Source organism: Lepidochelys kempii, chromosome 1 (assembly GCF_965140265.1).
Source record: "Lepidochelys kempii isolate rLepKem1 chromosome 1, rLepKem1.hap2, whole genome shotgun sequence".
Lineage (NCBI taxonomy): Eukaryota > Metazoa > Chordata > Testudines > Cheloniidae > Lepidochelys > Lepidochelys kempii.
Window position 1 is genome coordinate 351042940 of NC_133256.1, and position 20347 is coordinate 351063286.

The 20347-nt window shown below is 57.0% G+C and overlaps 1 protein-coding gene across 6 annotated transcripts in view; it reads right to left on the bottom strand.

The window, feature by feature from the left end:
* Positions 1-8305: 8305 nt before the first annotated feature.
* Positions 8306-20347, bottom strand: part of SHANK3 (SH3 and multiple ankyrin repeat domains 3) — a 772487-nt gene continuing 760445 nt past the window's right edge. For 3 of the 6 annotated variants that reach the window (XM_073329053.1, XM_073329054.1, XM_073329055.1), the window contains one exon: positions 8306-13376. In XM_073329053.1, coding sequence (XP_073185154.1) covers positions 12833-13376 — 544 coding nt within the window. In that variant the 3' untranslated portion in view covers positions 8306-12832. The remainder of the gene's footprint in view (positions 13377-20347) is intronic. The other 3 variants (XM_073329059.1, XM_073329057.1, XM_073329061.1) reach the window with 2 other exon arrangements.

The window sequence follows — 20347 nt, forward strand, 5'->3', positions numbered from 1 at the left end:
CTCGGGCGGTTACATCGGACACCCCAAGAGCCCACGTCACGAGCCCGTGGCTACGAAGCCAGCTCTGGCTGGAGCCCCGGGGCGGCTGGAGCGATAGGGCCTGTGAGCTGAGCTCCTGCAGCTGCCGTCAGGCCCCTCTGGGCGCGCGCCCAGCAACTCTGCCCGGCTCTCCCTGCCCCGCTGCTGTGCCTGTCGCTTGCCAGCCTGCGTGTCTCTCCGCCCAGTGCTCGCTTCGCGCCCATAGCCCCCCGCCGCCCTGCGCACGCCGGCCCCACGACGCGAGCCCCCCGGGCCTCCGGAGCGGCTGTGATTGTACAAAACCCCGGGTCACGATTCTCCCCCTCACGGCCGCCGCCTGGCGGGTCTTTCGAGAAATAAAGATATGCTTGTGCGACCGCGAGGGCTGGGCCCATCTGTCAGCCGCCCCAGAGCCGGGCTGTGCAGCCCAGCGGGGCACCCCACGCCGGGCCGCGGAGGGCTGCGTGTGCTCAGCCGTTCGGGGGCGCCGGGGGGAGGGGGCACAGCCAGGGGTCCTGTCTCAGGCCCTCTGAAGGGGTGTAACACGCGCAGGCAGACTAGGCTCCTCCCTCTAGTTCACGCCGGCCAACCCGCCCGACCACCCCTGAAATGCAGCCACCTCTGGGGCGGGAGGTAGCCGCTGTTTAACAACGATATGAAGGTTTCAGAGGAGCCGCCGTGTTAGTCTGTGTCCGCAAAAAGAACAGGAGGACGTGTGGCACCATGGAGACTAACCCATTTATTTGAGCATCAGCTTTCGTGAGCTACGGCTGAATGCATCTGATGAAGTGAGCGGTAGCTCACGAAAGCTGATGCTCAAATAAATGGGTTAGTCTCCATGGTGCCACACGTCCTCCTGTTCTTTTTGCGAACGCTACGAAGAGCAGCTGCCGGATGCAGTCAGGGCCCAGGTTCCAGGCTGAGGCTGCCCTGAGGCCAGGGACACCAGGCTTTGGTGCTGGGGATCAGGCCCACGCTGAGCTGGGCCTTTGGGTTCCTGTCACAGCGGGGCCCCAGCTATGCCAGGCATCCGTCCGCGTGCAGCCAGAGCCGGGCCCCACCTTCGCCATCCCCCTCGCCACCGCCCACGGGGGTGGGGGGCGCAAGCTGCAGCCCTCTCAGCGCACAGCTCCGTGGGGTGGGCCTGGCAGCTGGCCGGGCACGCTGCTGGGTCTCCAGCATCACGCCACGCCCCGGGGCAGCCCGGCCCGCTGAGCTGTAGGAGGGCCCAGCAGGCACAGCCTAAAGGGATGGCAGCTAGCGGGTGGGTAACTGGCCCATTGGCAAGGGGCCGCCTGCTCAGGCCCCGCCTAGCCCAGCCTGTCCGGGTCGGGGCAGGGGTGTAGCTAGCAGGGTCTCCCCCTGGACCCCCCTCACAGGCAGCCCACCACACATGCAGGGTTACAGACGTCCCTGGCTTGGCCCCTTGGGCTGTTCCCCTCTGCAGGGCCTGCACCAGGCTGCCCACGCACCCCTGGTCTGACGGTGGGGGCCCCTCAGCAGCAGGCACAGAGCCCAAACCTTATGCCATGCAGGCCTGCTGCCCCACGGCCTTCCTGACTCGCACCCCCCATGCCGCACCGGTCTCCCTAGACCAGTTCCCAGCTGCCACTGAGCAAAGCCCAACATGGCACAGCAAATGGGGCTTGACAGTGGGACGAAGTGGGGGATTTTCCGAGTGCTTGGCATGAACATTGTGTGGGGCTCAGTTTCCCCGTTTGCTGTGTGTGTAACAAGGGGGTGGGAGAGGAAATTTGTTGTTGCAGGAGACCAGGCATGACCTCGCTTAGCAGCTGGGATCCCAGACAAGTGCCTGGAGATGGGGAACCCTAGCGACCGGTGACCTGGTGACCGAGAGGCCCACCCCAGCTTGGCCCTCAGCCGGTTCTGACCAGTGGGAGGACAAAGGGCTGAGGGGAGAGGACCCCGGTGACCTGACCAGCCGGTTCCAGCCAGTGGGGAACAAAGGATGGAAGAGAGGAGGCCTAGACAACCTGTTTGCCTGGGACCGAAGACAAAGGACAGGGGAGAAGCTGTTGGGGGAGATGATCTAGGATGATTGGCTGGAAAGAGGGAGTGGCTGGACTGGGGTGAGAGAGCAGCCAGAGCCCACCTGGATGCAGGAGAGACCTAGATGTACTGACTGAGGGTTGCTAGGGCCAAGGGCCCAGAGAGTTTCCTAGGCTCGGTTCAGATGCTCAATAAACCTTCCTGTTTTATGCTGCCCGAGCGTCACTCCAGTCTAGAGATCAGGGTTGCATTATTCCCTCTGGGAGTGGAGGCCCCGGGGGTCCAGAGCCAGGGGACTCCCTGAGGGGGCCCACGGCGAGGGTTGTCAACGGTCTAGCCCCACCCCTTCCCTGTAGCCCTGCCCCCCCACTACATTCCACCTCCCTCAGTGGTTCGCTGTCCCCCACCCTCACTCACTTTCACTGAGCTGGGGGAGGGGGTTGGCGTTGCGGGAGGGCTGTGGGCACTAACTGGGGGTTCGGCTGGGGATGAGGGGTTTGGGGTGCAGGAGAGGGCTCCGGGTTTAGGGGGTGCTCAGGGCTGGGGCAGGAGGTTTGGGCATGAGCTCCCGGTCAGCAGCGCAGCAGGGCTAAGGCAGGCTTCCTATCTGTCCTGGCACTGTGCCGCATCCTGGAAGCGGCCAGCAGCGGGTCCAGCTCGAGGCAGGCGGGGCAGGGGGGGGGGGCAGGAGGCTCAGTGTGCTGCTCTCGCCTGCAGGCACCGCCCCCCCGCAGCTCCCATTGGCCGCGGTTCCCGACCAATGGGCGTGTGGAGCTGGTGCTCAGGGCGGGGGCAATGCACGGAGCCCCCCCCACCGCCCCGCCTAGGAGCCGCACCTTAGCACAGCCGACCAGAATGCTGCGGTACTGGCCGGCGCCACGAGGGCCCGTTTGACTGGGCGTGCCGGACGGAAACCGGAGCCCTGGCAACCCCACCTGCGGTAGGAGACAGGAGACAGGCGTGCTGACGGCTCAGGGGAGGTGGAGGGGCCCACGGCTTAACCCCCCGAGAGAGCGTGCCCCGCCCCGAGAAGGGCTGTCGCACTGAAGGGGTCCGCACGGAGCTGAGCGAGCACGGGGCCCGCGAGTCCGTGACAGATCTCACAGTGTCATTTCACATGGGGGCTCTTCCGCCAGTGCGGCTGTTTCCTGCAGGGTCCCGCCGGGGTTGGGCCTTGGCCCTCCCACAGCTTGGTGAGTGGAGACAAGGCCAGGCACCATCCACAGAGCGTGCTGGTTCCCTTGGTGAGCTGGCCACATGCAAACTACACGTATGGCAAGGTGGCCACATGCGTGGCCATGCAACTACCAGCACAGCTAGCCCGTGTTGGATTCCCGCCTGCTCCTGCCCTGGACTCCGGCCCCACTGGCCCCTTGGAGCCCTGCAGAGCCATGTCTGCAGGAGGGAGTTGTACCCGACGGGCCGGAGCTTGCTCGCAGTCACTTCTCTCTGTAAAACCAGCGTCACTCAGCTGGAGTCAGAGGCCTGGCTCCAAATTTACACTGGGTGGGGGCTTATGGCCGTTTTGTCTCTGAAATGCCTGTCAGCCTGTTTACGGTCCCCGGGCCACCAGCTCTGGGTACATTTTCTCAGGTTGGTCTGAACACATCTCTTTGCCCTGGTGCTTTCCAGCCAGGGCAGCCAGCCTGGCTCACTTGCTGTGCCCTTGCTCTGCCAGCTCATGCTTAGCACTGTGCAAGGCTAGGCCCAGCTGCATGGGAACCTAGCCAGGAGCTCTCTGGGCACTCACAGGCCCTGGTGCTTTGAGCACCGCCCTCCAGCGCACAGCAGCAATGCTGCAGCATGAGCACGCCTGCTTCCATTGCCACAATTCGTTTGTGACTAAGCCCCATCCCAGTGTGTGTGTGTGGCCGAGCCCTGGCTGAGCCATCTGGGGTCTTTCAGCCCCAAGATGAGGGTCTGTGAATGTGTGAATCCCCAGGTGGCCTAGTGTAGGAGCCATGGGTACAGGCCCCCCCCGCACTGCCTCCAAGATCTTGCCTGAGCTCCCAGGCCTGCACTGAACTTGCAGCCATAGGCACGAAGCTGGCTACTGTGAGGCTGGTGCTGTGGCCCCCATGTCAGGGCAGGAGGGGCATGTGGCAGGCACAGTGTTTCCCTGGTGGAGGCTGGGCCTCGTTCAGCAGCCGTTGGCCCACATGACTGGTGAAAGCTGGGTGAGGAGCCTGGTGTCCTTGGCTCCACCAGGCTCTGACCCTCGGTAAGGCCTGGGGAGGGCAGCGACATGGCCACCCTGGTCACGGCAGGCGGAGACCAGGTACCTTGCTGAGGCATTTAGCTTCTGCTGCGGCAGCTAGACACAAGGGCTGGTGACTGGTTTGCAGCCACGGATGGGGTGGCTCCCCCAGCCCCACTCTTGTCCCTAGGCAGGGTTTGCTGGGCATTCCCCCCTCCGCCCGCAAGGGCTCCCTCCGGTCCAGCCAGCAGGTGCCTTAGTGGGACACACCTGAGGGGTCTCGGCTCCAGTTCCTGAACTGGGCATCTGACACTAAGTCCTGCAGCTCCTTTGGGTCCTGGCTGGCCTGTGCCATTTCCTTGGTCCCCCCATGCTTGGCCAAGCAGGGAGGCTGGCTGAACGCTGGGAGCGGGGGCTGAAGCCCAGTGCAGCCCAGGCACTGGTGCTGCTGGCAGGAAGGGGAACTGCCCAGTGGCTGTGACTGACCCTGGCGGAGAACGCAGGCAATGCCCCCAGCTGACCCTGAGGGTCATGTGGACACCCTCTCTGCTCCTGGAGTGCAGGCGCCGAGCTAGGGACTGTGGGGCACGGGTCAGCTGCCTGCGGGAAACCTCTCCTGCCTCGCCAATGTGGAGCCCTCCCCAAACTCCTGGATCTTTCCCTGGGGCCACGCGCACTGCATAGAGGTCACCTGGCCGAGCACGGGGGGCCCTGCTGCTGCACTGTGCTGGGCTGATGACAGCAGGCCCAGCCCCTTCCTTAGGCCAGTCCATGTACACCACCTCCAGGGACTGGGTCAGAAGTCCCAGGCTCACACCCCCGTCTGCTTGTCTGGGCATGCTCTTGCTGTCTGTCCTCACCCGAAGGCTGAGCTCCAAGCCAGGGATCCAACAGTCCCAGCCCAGGGCCCCCTGGTCCTGGATTTCATGCCATCCCACAGCCCAGCAAAGCCCACATTTGGGAGCCTTTCGAGTGTGGTGTGGGAAGCTGTGGTCCAGCCTGGCCTTGGTGTCAGGCCGATGGACCGTGGCTGGCCAGGGTGCGGGCGAGAAAGCGCTGTAGCCTGCCGGGGATTTACTGCAGGGGGTTGGACGGGGGGCAGGGTGGGGCTGGTTTTGTGCCCGTATTGGTTGAGTGTTGATTCTGCCCCAGTGAGAGCCTCAGCCTGCAGTGCGGGAGCCGCGAGTGGCTCCCTAACATCTCTCCTGGGGCTCTTGGCAGCACAGGACGTTAAAGCGCTGGGTGAACTCGTACCCGGCTGAGCGACTGACCAGTCAGGATGCGTCTACTGTCAGCAATCACGTGCAGCTGATGAAATAGCAACACTTGGCCAGTCGGTTTGCTGTGAGAATGACCGAGATAAACGACATGTGTCCTGCCATATGGGCTCAAGGTGACTCTACTGCACTATCACCGAACTCCCAGCCCTGCGGCTCTTTGGGGAATGCTGATGGTTCATTTGGCTCCTGAACTCCTGAGGTCTGAGTGTCACTGTTCTACCCCCACGCGCAGAGCCAGCCCCATGGACTGGGCATGTCATAAGGTGCAAACAGATGCCCACAGACTCACTGTCCGGGGGTGCTGCTCCCCAATCTGCTCACCCTGGTCCCAAGCCAGGAAGAGCAAAGCTGCAGCCCAGAACACAACAAAAGGTTTCTTATAAATTTATTACATAATAATAATATAATAATAATAATAATTAATAATAATAATATAAGAAACATAGATCTCTGTGGGGTGTGTGTATCACAACGTTGAGGGGAAGGAGGTGCACGGGCCACACCTCCATGACTCTGGAGCAGGAGAAATCTCCGAAAATCCATACAAAATAAGGTGTGAAGTCAAACTGACCCTGTAAAATTTAAAAAACCAAACCAAACCAAACCAAAAACCCACAGGTGAGTTTGTCTGGGTGAAAGAACAGGGTGTGTGCGTGTGCGTGTGTAGGTAGGGGCATGTGTGCGTGTGAGACTGGACAATGAACCCACACTTTGTTTCCAGTTCCATGAGGTTGTAGCTGGAAAAGCTTTTAACCATCAGGGGCAAAGTGTTTAGGATTTTGAGTCTTCCTTGTTTTAATGTCTCGAAATACAAAGAGAAGAGCATGAAGAACAAAAAATTAATGAATTTAGTCTGGACCAAAAAAAAAAAAAATCGACACCTTTAAAAAAAACCAACCCCAAAACAAAAACGTTGCCCTCAGTTTATATAGAAGCTACCAAAAGGCATTGAGAAGCCATGAGACATCACAGTCACCTCAGCACGTCACATCCCGAGCCGCGCGGGATGTCCTGCCAGATGGGCGCGTTTGTTCGCGACATGACCCTGACGCTAACGTGTCATGGTTGGCTCCCTTTTCCTGGGTCACGCGGCCTCCCCCCAATGGCTTTTCAGAATGAGCTGTTCCTCTCTGTCTGGAGATGGTGGGAACAGCGATGCCAATGCAGCTAGGATAGGTATAAAGTCAGGAAAGTGCTATCTACACATGGAAAAAATCCCCTTTGCTTCAGCTGAGAACACAAGGGTCTGGCACAGCAGCTGCGGTAACTGGCAAGTTACCCTTGCGCCAAGGGGAGTCTCAAAATGACCATGGGACAAGGCCACTGGGGGCCAGCAGGACGTTGTGCAACCTGGGAAGGTGGGCAGCTCCGAACTGGACTTCTGTGGGTGCGACGAATGCGCGAGACATTCGTCACAGCCAGCAGACCACAGATGGGGCTCTCAAGACTGAGCCCGGGGCAAATGTTGCAGAACTATGGGATGCTATGCCCCAAGATGTCAATGAAACTGTGAGACAACCAAGGCTCTGTGCAGACCTCAGCATGCCCAAGGCTTTCACTGGGCAGCCAAGACCCTCCCACAACAGTCCTGTGTTCACCAGAACCGGGGCGCTGACGCTGTCGCGGACTGATACAAAACGAGAGTCTGTTGTCTGCCGCGAGGAAGAAGGAAGCAGAGCTGTGGAATTTGCCTCAGCCTGTCACTGCCTTAGGTTAAGCATCATCACCAGCAATTGCCTTTGGCAATTAATGCTCATCTCAAGAGAAACGCAGCCCAGCTGGTCACCCTGTAGCCTGACAGGTGAGTTCCTTGCCAGGCCCCGATGCAGCAGGCAGGGAGGTCTCCTCCGCCAGCGGCTGTAGAGACGTCACCAGACCTCTGCGGCGTCTCATCAAAGGCACATGCCTTTGGGGCGTCGCGCGCATACTGGGAGGGTGCTGTGTCCGTACCGCAGAGCTGACTGCAGTCATGGGGGCAGCGGGCAGGAGGGAGGGTAATAAGAGGAACCAGCCAATCTTGTCCTGGAAGGGGAGGGTGACCCATAAGAGGGGAAGAGCCTTTCAGGCGGGCCAGTCGCTGCCAGGCTGCAGGTACTGGGTGGGCAGGGAAATGGGCTGTTGGCTGATCGAGCCGGGTAGGCCCTGGTTGGCCAGAGACGTTTCCAGCGCAGGAAAGAGTTGAGCCACTTTGGTTGGATGTTGCTTTCGCTTGTGTTATGCCTGCCTGGGCCTCGCCGTGGTGTCCCCAGGACTGACCGTCTGGTGTCAGGAGATCACGCAGTGTTTGCTAACACAGGTACGGCTGCAGCTGCTTTGTGGGATGGAGGCTGAGAAGCACTGCTTCTGCCATTCCCAGCCCTCCCGTGGGACAACAACGCCATGCGGGAGGGCGCGTGGGAAAGGGGCCGAAGGTCCCCAGCTTTCCCTGGCCCCGGCGGAACATGCTGCAGACAAGGTACGGTCTGCAGGCTTGTGGCCTCCAAGACAGGAGGCAGGGTGCAGGCAGGGTCTCGACAGGTTTGCCCCAGAAACAGCTGCGGAAGGGACAAAGACCCAGAGTTCAAGAGCATGAACTCGAATTCAGCCTGCACTCAGGCTAACACAACCCGTAATGCTGCAACTCACCCCTCAAGAGCCAGACAAGGCCTTCACGCTGCCAAGCGGGGCCCAGAGATCCAAGATGGGGCTTGCAAAGACAGGTGGGAGAAGTGTATGAACCACCCCAAGAGGAAAGTTTGCTTTTCTGGCTCGCTGTTCAGCAGGCCTGGGGATCACGGCTGCCTGCAGCGGCCAGTGAGGAGCTGCTGGGACCGCCGGGTGGAGGCTGCATCTCAGGGCGAAGTGCTGGGGCCAGGGGTGGGTGTGCCGGACGCTGGGGTGTGTGGGGTGAACGGCAGTGAGGCCCAGCATGGGAGCTGAGGTGCTGGGCGAAGGGGCAGGGCTCGAATGGGAAAGCCTGTCTGGTAGCACTTGGTCTGCACTGGCGTGAATGACGGGATCCCACCGAGTCTCGCTGTTGAGTCCTGGGCGAAAGATGAGCAAGGGGCTCTGGTGAGAGGGGTGAGGACAGTTGCCGCATGAAGTGGGCTTTTGCCTGGTGCAGGCTGCAGGGCGCCGCGGCAGTTGCTGATGAGTGGGGCTGGATGTTGACAGCATGGAGGGGGCTGCGTATGGGCCTGGATCCTGTGTGTGATATCACCTGTGATGATGACGTGGGGGGCACGGAGTACGGGGGGAGGGATTGGGAAGGGGTGTAGATGAGTTGGGCATGGGGCTAGATGTCATATATGGGGGGGGCTATGGTATATGGGGATGGGGTTGGGGGAGTATGATGTATGGGGATAGGGCATGGTGTATGAGGATTGGGGGGTACAGTATATGGGGATAGGGGGTTGGGGGTACGGTGTATGGGGCTAGGGGGCTGGGGTATGGTGTATGGGGATAGGGGTTGGGGTACAGTGTATGGGGATACAGGGCTGGGGTAGTGTACGGGGCTAGGGGGTTGGGGGTACTGTGTTTGGGGCTTGGGGGCTGGGATACGGTGTATGGGGATAGGGGTTGGGTATGTTTGGGGATATGGGGCAGGGGAGTGCAAATGCAGTGTCTGGAGATTTATTCTGGGAGATACAGTGTGTGGGGCTGCGGCTATGGTGTGTGGGTAGCGTGTATTGGAATATGTGACCAGGGATGGGTACAGGAGTAACGCGTGTGGGGACGTGGGGCTGGGTACAAAGGGCTGGTGGCTGGGACCTGGGGCAGGTGGCTGGGACGTGGGGCTGGTGGCTGGGATATGGGGCTGGTGGCTGGGATATGGGGCTGGGTACGAAGGGCAGGTGGCTGGGACGTGGGGCTGGTGGCTGGGATGTGGGGCTGGGATGTGAGGCTGGTGGATGGGACGTGGGGCTGGGTACAAAGGGCTGGTGGCTGGGATGTGGGGCTGGGATGTGAAGCTAGTGGCTGGGACATGGGGCTGGTGGCTGGGACGTGGGGCTGGGCACTTGAGGAGTGCTGGGACGGTGGCTTTCGCAGGGCTGCTGTGCTGGGGCGGCTGTGCTATGGGCTCGGGCTGGGGTAGGTGCCGTGGGGCCCCGGGGAAATGGGGTGATTGGGGTTGCATCTGGGTCAGGGCATGGGATTAGCCAATGAGTGTTTGGGGTCCATACAGGGTACACAGCAGGGTTTACTTTCCAGACTAATCTGGCTATAGATGCCCAGCCCCCCTCTGTCCCTTCCCCATGGCGCTGCCCCACGTTGCCAGCTCCCAGATGCAGCATGGGGTGAACTGGTGCAATTGACAGGGCTGGGTTTGCTCCTCTGAGCCCAGCGCGTGAGTGACAGCTCAGGGAAGGGAGACAGCACCCTCAGAGTACGTGGGGAGCTCGCTCCCCAAGCCCCCTCCCCAGCACACAGTGGGGCTGCCCCAGCTGATGGCTGTAAGGTTCCGAGATGTGTGAGGGTCGGAGAGCAACCTCGTTGTCCTTCCCTCTAGCACCAGAAGCATTAATGCCTTCACAGGGGCACTTGGCCTTTCGGGCACACCAGTCCCCCAAGGGGGCAAGGGCTGAGCCCCACCCCACCCCAGATGGGGTGCCTAGAAACTGGGGGCTGAGCGTATGAGTGAGAGATCAAAGACAGGTGAAAAGCCAGTGCGTGACATTTGCAGGCCACGCTGGGGTGGCCCTGCAGGACAGTCCCCTCCCTGCGTATTTTCTTTCTTTGTAATTTACCCACCCCCCTTGCATGCTCTCATGCCTGAAGGGAGCCGGAGGGTGTGGTGGCAGACATGAGACCTGATACAACTCAGTGTGCTAGCAGGGAAGGGACAAGCACTAGCCAAGGAGCGAGCCGCAGATCTCGCTGGCTCCAACCACACCTGGGAGCACCTCCTGGGCTCGTCCCAGCGTTACAAAGGAACGCTGCTCCCCCCAGGGCCGCTGGGGGTCAGGTGGGCCCGTGGCGGGGGTGCCAGGGGCTATTATTACTCTCCTACAGCTGACTGGTGAAAAAGCCAAACCATCCCCCAGACCAGGAGGGACACTGCCCCTGCAACCAAGCCCTTTGCCCAGATTGAGCATCTGCTCCCAGCAGACCTTCCTCCTGCCTAGCCACACACCAGGCCTCAGAGACAGGGGACTTGGAGAGCTGCCCTGCCCAGCCCTGGAACGGGGAGGGGCGCATTTCCTTCCACCTCCCAGTCTCTGTCCTGACAGGGCCCTTCTTTGTTCCCCTCCGCGGCCTCACTCCTGACCCTCACGTCCTGCGGAGCAGCCGAAAGGCGCCCGCCTCCTTGCCCTGCTGGCTGGGTGTGGGCCCCTAGCCTCCCTGCACTCAGACCCCTGCCACGCATGCGGTGGGATGACAATGCCTCTTCCTCAGGAGGGGAGGCGGGGAGGGACCTGCTGCACCGGGCACCCCAGGACTGCGGCCGTGTCAGGGAAACTGCAGCTTCGTTCAGCTCGCTCTGGGAATGGGAGACCTGGCGTGGCCCAGGCCCACGTTTTACTCTGTGTTTCTAAATCTTTAAAATACTGAGGGTCCGAAAGGAGATGGAGATTCTTCAGAAGACTTTAACATTCGTTCAGTCAGTCACTAAAAACTCGCCAAGTCGTGAGTGTCCCAGGGAAAGGGAGCAGCTCGGTAAGTCTAGAGATACAGAGATTTAGTCAAATGCGAACAAACTCAGGTGCTACAGATATAGATATATAGATATTTGTTCTCTTCTCGTTTCAAATATAGAGCTGATTAAAAAGATGCAAAATAAGGATGACTAGGACGGCATGGGAATCCTGGAGTTTAGCATCATCTCTTGTTGATCATCAGCTGCTCTACATAAACGCATGGAGATTATATATTAGCCATCAATGTGTCCCCCTTGGAAACAAGACCCCAAACCAAGAGGCAAAAGAAGACTCCCCCCACCCCGCACCCCCTTTGAACGTTGGCAAAGCATTTTCTGCTTGATTCCCCACCAGCCTCCCTTGGACATCCCCCAAACATGCTTCGATCCATGCGGCTTCACTTCCTCTCTCACCAGGGCAGCCCAGGGCAACAGGGCAGAGGAACACAGAGTCCAAAGGCTCGGCTTTCTTGGCAAGGCCATCACCATTTTCTTGTTTGCATGGCAACAGGCTTGCTCCGCTTCGGCGGAAGCTGCTGAAGGAGCCCAGAGCAAAGGGGCTCCCCAGGCAGAAGCAGCGATTGGCTAGAGGCAGCCGATCTGGTTCTCCCTGCGGGGCAGCCCTGACTGTGCCTCCTGGCCATGGAATCAGAATGGCCCTTCGTGCTGCAGCGGCCGCTAGGGCCTGTCTGAGCTGGAGCCCACCAATAGTGCCAGGCGCCCACATGCCAGCACAGGCTTTGCCCACATGGGAAACACGCTGCCTCCCCCCGCCCTGCGGGGCCTAGGGACCTGCACCTCGCTGCCTGCCTGCCCTCACCTGTCTTGGAGCTGGCGTCAGGGGCCGCGTGAGGGCCAGCACTGCCCTCTCCCCTTGGCCCCTCCAAGTCTCCCATCACCACGACCATGCTATTCAGCAGCTCCTCCGGGCGTCTCACAGCCGCCTGCCCTGCTGGTCACAGAGGACCCCGACCTGCCTACCAGCCAGCCACTCTCGCGGGACGGCTGAGCAGCAGCGTGGCAGGACGGAGCCTAGGCCTCTGGTTGCCCCAGCTCAGGGAACAGGGACGCAACTGACATTCAGACAAGCGCCCACCTTGTATCACATACAGATCAGTTCAATTCCTGGGTCACCAGACGACCATTGCAACACAGCTGAGCCTCATTAGCTGACAGCCCCATCACCCTAAACTGAGCTCTGGTTCCTAATTTGCACCACTAACACCGGCCTCTCCCCCTGCTCTCCACAGCCCTTTGATCAGAATACATTCCACAGCCTGCTCCACGCAGGTGAGCAAGGTTCTCCCGCAGACTGGGAGCACGGGCCAGCCAGGCATGGCCCGCTGCCCTCCTGCCACCAGCAGCGCCCCTGGGGAAAGGCACATCAAGCGCTATGCAGGCCTGACCCTTTAGAAGAACAGAAAAGAGGGTGTGTTTCATGCAACATTCCTTTTCCCAAAGGCGGTGTTGGCTGGTGCAGGGTTGAGTGGGGGGGGGGGGGGCTGAGTGTGTGCGTGTGTGCGTGTGCGTGTGTGTTGGTGCACACCTGGGGCTCTGGGTGTATGGAGTGAGCGGGCGCTCCTCAGCTCTTCGCCCTTCAGTGCAGTGGTCAGAATAGAAAGAGAATCAAATTGGTTTTATTCGTCTAGTAGAAACGCCCCCCGCCCCCCATTCGTTGGCTCTGGAAGAGGCCAGCACTGCCTAGGATGGTCAGCTGTCTACCAGCTCTCTGAGCGCTCGCTCAATGTTCATGCGGTGCCCCACACGCGTCACCCCCAACTCCACAAAGTCCTCCTTGGTGAGGGCCGGTAAGTGCGTGCCCTCAATCTCATTGTCCTCAAACTTGTCTCGATGCTCCACCAAATTGATGCTTTCCAGCCAGTCCCCTACATCGTATTTGTTCCACAGGTGGACGGGTTTCTGCATGAAGGGCCGCGGTGGGTGCAGAGTGTGCAGGGGGGGCCCAGGAGAGGGTGAGGGGGATGGGGAGCGGCTCCGGGCACTCACGCTCCGCACCACAAAGCGCACCTCCTTGGGCTCATGCGGGATGGAGAGGCTGGAAGATTTGAGGATGGTGGGAGGTGTCAATCCATAGGGCCGCACGGTGCTGAGAGGGTCTGTCCTATCCAGGGCAGGCTTCACTGGACTGGGAGTACGCCGGGTTACAGGGTAGCGGCTGCCAGGTCGAACTGTGTAGGTGGTTCCGGAGCTCCGCTGGGAAATGGTGCTGAGTTCTCCTAAACTACTGAAAAGTCTGTGGAAAGAGAGATACAGGGAGGGAGAGAGAGAGAGAGAGAGAGAGAGAGCAAAGGGTAGGGGTGAGGTGGAGCTCCCGAGACACAAGAACATACAGATACAGTATACATGGGGGGAGCAGCCAGCCGCTGGAGAACAGCGTCAGTCTGGGACAGGAGGAAGGGTTCTGTGTAGTGGCCAAGGGAATGCTGTTCTTGGGGTGGCATCAAGCCTGGAGTGTTTTAGCCAAGATTCTCGGGAAAGCCCTGATGGCCAGATTCTGGAGGAAGCCTCAGAGGTGTGTGCGAGAATCCACATCCGGGTCAAACACAGCCCAGATGCACCAACTCTTGACGCCCACGGAGATGCACCAGGGAGGCCCTGACACTCCCTACATACACACGCAGAGCTGCAGCAGCTTCTTAACCGGACTCCCGCTTTACACCATCCTCACAGGCTGAGACAACTTGAGCCTCCTCACTACACTGCCTGTCATCTCCGCAGCTTCCTCCCGCTAACACTGTGAATCCGCCTTTGACATTACGTCCCACTATGCTATCAGAAAGTAATGGAAACCTCCTGAGCGCATTCTGCCATCACAGAGGGCAGAGCCAAGCCTGGAACAAGATGGACCCAGCTGGGCTCATATCGCATCATGGGGTGTGAATGGGAGTAAAGCTGCCATACAGTGAGGCGGTATTGAGCAAGAGTGTGTGTCACCACAGGGGAGGTGTGAGAGCTAAGTATTGGGACACAGGTGGCATTGCAGGACACGGGGTACAAGGTGTTTTGACTGTTTCTCTTGGCCCATTAATGCAGGGTGTGAGATCTTCCGTGTGGGTAATGCTGACCCAGGCACGTGTGTGTGCGTGAGAGAGGGGCACGGCTGGAGAAGGCTGAGTGTGCCCCCTGCTCCTTTAGAAGCTGTGAGGTTTACGTGCCACTGAGGGCTACCCTATGTGCTACAGTCAAGGTCTCTTCCTTGAAGAACGTCTTCTTTTCTGCTTGTGTTTATTCCCTCCCTCCCCCTAGGTGGCTATTGGTGGTGGGTGGGTGGAACCAGAGAAGGTTCACTTCTCTCAGTGTACACATCCCAGGCTCTCCGCCAGACTGGCTAGGAAAGGCCAGTTCTCGCATTGCCAAAGGTACAGGCTCCTCTCACCCACTGTGGATCAATGTGGCATTGCTCTGAATGTTCCTGTGAAGGAAATCATGGCAGATGGACTCTGGTTTGAGGGTCCCTGAGCAGAGAAGCAAGGCCTCACTGGCTCAGATTCTGGTATCCCCATGTTGGCTAGCTTGGCGCCACTGGCATGGGTCCAGGTAGCCCCAGGCCAGGTAGCTCAGCCCCACAGGGGGGGTCCAGGTAGCCCCAGGCTGGGTAGGTTGAGTGTCACTGGTATGGGTTGAGGCATCCCTCATCCAGGTCCTCGGACCCACTGGCTTGGGTCTGGGTATCCCAATATCACAGAGCGCGGCCCACCAGATAGAATGGGTGCAATGCAATGCAATACCAGCTGTTTAGCACCACGGGGTAGTTCTCTGCCTCCTGCTGCAGTGGGTGGGGAGTGAGTGACAGCATATGATATCTGGCTGGGTGGAGGCAGGACTTGGTGCTGGGGGTAGAAAACCAGCCGCCTCTATCCTGGATCAACCTTGGGATCAGAAGAATTTGTGTAAGCATTAAAGAGTGTATTTAAACTGAAACACTAACATCCTGGGACTGAAGACTGGCTGTCCAGTGCACCGATACCTGTTTGGGTGCCCCAGGGAGAGGCTCAGGGAATAGTCACAAGAACAGAGCTGACTGTCAGTTCTCGTCAGATCTTCCCATTCCACTAAAAGCTGGGCCAGGTCACTAATGGGGAGTGGGGCAGATACAAGGGTGCATGTGGGACTGGAATCAGAGGTCAGAGAGGGGACTGAAGTCACCCCATGGCTGTTTCTGTGCTCCATGGACACAAAACACAACAGCTAATCCTGGGGTGAAATGCTAAAGGCTGGAGCGAGGGTGGGCGTAGCTAGGCCACGGTGCTTCCTTCACTACCCAATCTTCTTTGAGAGGCAGACGCACCTTTATGTGACGTGGATGAAGCAGCCTCTAACCCAGCCATACGGATGGGAGGCCGCGCAGGCCTGCAGCCAATCCAGTGGAAAGGCAGAATTAATGGCCTGGGGCTCTCAGACAGTGCCTCGCTTCCGTCTCAGCCACTGTCTGGCTCTTTCTGATGCTGCGTGACATGTTACCCTTCCCCTCTCTCTGTTGCTGCCTGGGTCATTCTGGCTTTGGCTTCATGGTTGGAAAGAGCAGTTACTCACCTGCCCCTGGGGGTATCAGAGCAGACTGGGACATCTCTGTGCAAAGCACCATGGGCTGGAGCTTCTGGAGAGCTGTGACCATTGGGGGCCCCCCCACCACACTCCCTCAACACTAGAGTTGGGCAAATAACTGAGTTTTTAGTTCTGTGGCCGAATAGAAAAATTAAAAAAAATATTCATTTCATGTTAACCCCAAATGACAATTTTCCAGTTTTTCTTGCCAAAACAACCCCCCCAATAAATAAACAAACAAATACATAAATAAAATAGTTTAGAGTTGAATGAAATGTTGTGTTCGACTCAAAATGTAATGTTTCATTTTTGAGTCTTTTGTTTGCTTCTGTTGAGTTTTTCTCATCAAATCTAGCTAATTTACTAAACAAAACGTCATTTCAAAATAAATATGTTTCCACTTTGCCAGGATTTCTCCCCCCCAATTTTTTTTCCAGCTGGAAGTATCTGCTGAATTGAACCTGAATTCGTGAAGAGTTTTAGTTGACCAAGAACTGCATTTTTGACAAATAAATAATTTGCCAAACAATTTTGGCCAGTTCTACTCAGCCTTTCAAAAGGCACAGTGGTTCCCACCCCTCAGTTCCTTCCACTTTGAATCTAGGAGACGCTCCAACAAAGTGGTGGGTGGAGATCTGGGCTGGGGAGTTACTCAAAGAGCTACAGTTACTGGTGGATAAACGTACGTTCTGAGCCGAGCATTGTCGGCACACATCCATGCTCTGGGGAGGTTGACAGGCAGTCCCAAATCCCCAGTGAGGAGGATGGGAGAAGAAGAGTCATTCAGAAGTGATTGCAGGATTGCTCTCCCAAATTGGTAGCAGACTTGGAGGCCAGGCCACGAGACTGATGCCATGTAAGGGAATGGGTCGAGTTCCAGGTGGCACCCCTACCTATTTCCACCATAGGAACGTTTTGCAGACGTGAGGCAGAGCTGTTTTAGGCCAGGGAGAATGAGCTCTGCTACCTTCATCCTCAGGGAATACCGTGTGCCAGGAGTGAGTGGGGGGCCATGTGGCTAGCCATTAAGGCTTGGAGTTAGCAGGCTCTTGAGGCTAATGCTATTGGTATGAGGAATGCAGTCTTTGGAAACAAGTAAGATAGGGCCTGATTCTCCCACCACAGGATAGGAGTGATTTCGACTGACTTCAATGCAGGGGGAAGAAAAGGGCCTGTAGGAGCCAGCCTCCTAAAGGTTGCAAAGGAGCATCAGCTTAGTGAAAACTCAGTGTAAAAGTCATGAGGGAACTGAATTTCATATAGCTGGGAAGAGCCTGGCTAACCTGTTTAAGAATCATTTTACAGCAGGGTGTCCAAACACAGGTTCCTTGACCAGAATCCTGGTGAGCTGACACAGTTGTGTCCTATCAATGGACTCAAGAGGCTCAATCCAGATTTCTTCAAAAGTAACAAATAATCCAGGATGTTAGGGACAGATGCCAAGACTGGGGTGCTGAGCTTTTAACCAGTTTGCTTAGTAAGACTCTCTAGTCGCTGTTTTTTTTACTCTCCAGCAGGTGCTTTCATACCTGCAATAAGTAATCCTCAACTCCTCACATCAAGATTGCATTAACCATGCTGCCAGTTGCAAAGGTTTCAGGTCTAGGTGAGGACATGCACTCTTTGTGATGTACAACCCGTACCAACCAATTGCTGAGGTATGGGGAGATGCAAATCCCCTGCCTTCTCATGTGATCTGGCATGAAAACTTGGTGCAATGGGAAGACCAAATGTAGAACTTTGTCGTTATAGTGATCTCGCTGTAGCAAAGGTAAGGGTGAGCTGAGACCAGTGCTTTGGATTTAGGGAAGGGGTTGTCCTCTTAGGTCCAGAAGGTGATGAGGCATCCTGGCATCTCCGAACTGGGGCAATAATGGGCACAGTAATCCTCCTCCCTGATTCCGTTGGGCTGAGGTCTCACTTCTGCTCCTCCCCACCTGAAGGAGGGTGGTGACTGAGCCTCAGAACACTTTCACTCACAAGAGTTATCCCTGAAAAGCGAGGGGAAAGGGACTGGTTTGGGGCAGAACTGAATGGAAAAAAGCATCTCTGGGTGATCTGCAAAACCCATTCACTGCATGCCGCCAACAGTTTTCAAAAGGGAGAGGAAAGATGAAGAAATTCACGGAACCAGTCTGAGGCTTTCCAATATTCTCTTTCACAAATGATGAGAGTCCAGAAGTGGAAGGAGAAGTCACTGTTTTCTGTCTGAGATTTAGATCTTCCTGCCCATAATAGGTAAATGTCCGTGAGGTTTCTCTGTTGGTTTGTAGATGGAAGCGGCTGGGGCTGTCTCTGACATTGGAAGGATGTACTCTACTGTCAGGATGCTTCCTGAAGAATGCCTGATAAACTCCCAAAGATCAAAAAGTTGAACCAAGCCTAACCATGCAGGAATTGAAAACCCCGGGCCCTCCAAAAGTAAGTATTCTCCGCAGACAGGAAGTCTGCAGGAAGACTTTGCCACTGCTCTCTGCATGGTAACAGCAGTAGCAACAGACGGAGCTGCTTTATCTGAAGTGTTAAGAGCTGCCTTCAGGGAATGTCGGGCCATCCTTTGTCCTTCAATGGCCTTCTGCAAAGTGATCTGAAAGGGGGATCATCTGATCCCGTGCCAAGGAATCATTACGGGGCTAGAGGTGCCTGATGATTTCCACCCTTAGTGGAGGAGCTGGTGAGGAACAGTGCTTACATCCAAGGCGTTCTAATTGCCTTGCACCCTTCTCCTGGGAGTGAGCTTTGGGGAATCCCCGTGGGCCAACACTCCAACTGGAGAGGGTAGATCTGACACTCCTGTTTACCCTTTCTCACAACGCAAGAACCAGGGGATACACAATGACACTGAAAGGCAACACATTTAAAACTGATACAAGGAAATACCTTGTTTTTAATACACAAAGAGTAAAATGTTCAAAAGCCCCCACATGCCTCAGCCTTTGCGTGGCTGGCAGCAAGGGTGACCAGTGGCTATTGGTGGAATCGAAGACTCTGGAAGAATACTTAGAGAGAAGCTCCTACTTGCATAGACTGAAGACTACGCTGAACATGAAGAGGGCAAAAACCTTCCACTATTCCCCCTACCATTCTCCATAACCATTCTCCTCTAAGGACTCAGCTAGCTGAGTGTCAAATGGGTCTGTTGTAATCACAGCATTTGAGAACCAGAAACCCAGCACCACTCAGAAGGCTCCTTGATTCAACCCAGCTCATCACTTATCACAGTCCAAACTGGGAATGGTCCAAGAGAAAAAAGACATGTCAGATATAGGATGTCTTATGGCAGATATTTACTGCCTAGTCCCCGCTCAGAGCCATTGCCTAGACATACACACAGCAAGTGCTACAAGGTCACATGAACACAAATTGAAGGTGGTCAGTGAAGATTTGTGGTCAGCACATAGACAGCCGACTATGCTGTCATGACTGGTGAAGCTCACAGTAAAGCCTGCATTATGAGACCTGGCAGGACGGCACCCTGCGCCCCAGACCAGCCCCCCTCGCCGCCTCCAGGCTGCTTAGCCCATCACAAGCCAAGAAAGTGCACGGTGGCAGGTGGAACAGGGTTCTTCTCCTCCAACTTTAGATCCAAAAGAGACAGGTAAAACCAAATCCTTTAAATTCAGCCACCTAACAGTGGAACCCAGGAGCACAGCTAACGCTGACTGAGTTCTTAGGTACAGGCTGCCAAAGGCTCCATGGCTCATAAAGGCACTGACCGTGCCCACGGTGACGAAACACCCTCAGCTTGTTGCCTTGGGGGACTCCTATATCCACATCAACAAGGCACCAGACACAAAACCTCCCAAACTTATTTAGTTGCTTGCTTTCTTGGGATTCTGGCAGGTCATCACCCGCCTACATGGCTGGTCACATCCTACACCTGCTCTTTGGATGAGATGTTGATATAGAGAGTGTCCCAGTCTAGTCCCTTTCCTGCACATTCAGACTGTGGTCTGAGCTCTCCCAGATCTCTGGAACTCAAAAGGTCCACAATTCTGGCTTGTCCACAAAGGCTCACTGACCCTTCCAAATTAAAGGGCATGCAGAAAACCGGCCACACTTCCCCACCAGGCGAAGGCGTGGTGCATATGGCAACTCATTACAATGGCTTATGCTAACCTCAGCCACCACCATGCTGGCGCCCAACAGGCCCTCCTTCCCATTGTAGATCTCCCTGGTTTTCCACCACCTTGTGCATGACATTGTCAGCCCTGAGAAAACTACAACTAAAATGGAGTCTCCTCAGCAACACAGGAACACAGGAATTGCCTCACTGGATCAGACCAGCGGTCCATCGAGTTCAGTAGCCTGGCTCCAACAGTGGCCAGCATTAGCTGCTTCAGAGGAGGTCTGAGAATCCCTGTCACGGAGTCCCCGGGCGATGCTCTGGAACTGCTCCCTACGAAGCCAGGCAGGACTCTGGGGAAGTCTCCTTTCTGTGAGCAGCCTGTCTGTAGGACACAAAGCTCACACAGCTTCCACCTTCCTGGGTCTGACTTCGGAGCATTCAGCATCCTCTGCCCCTCCGTGCACTTCCTACAGCGAGTCCGCTCAGGTGGGCTCCTCGGGAAGCCAGAGGGTCCTGCCCCCCAACTTTGTGACTCTCAGCCAGCCAGTAAAATGGAGGTTTATTAGACGACCGGAACATGGTCTAACACA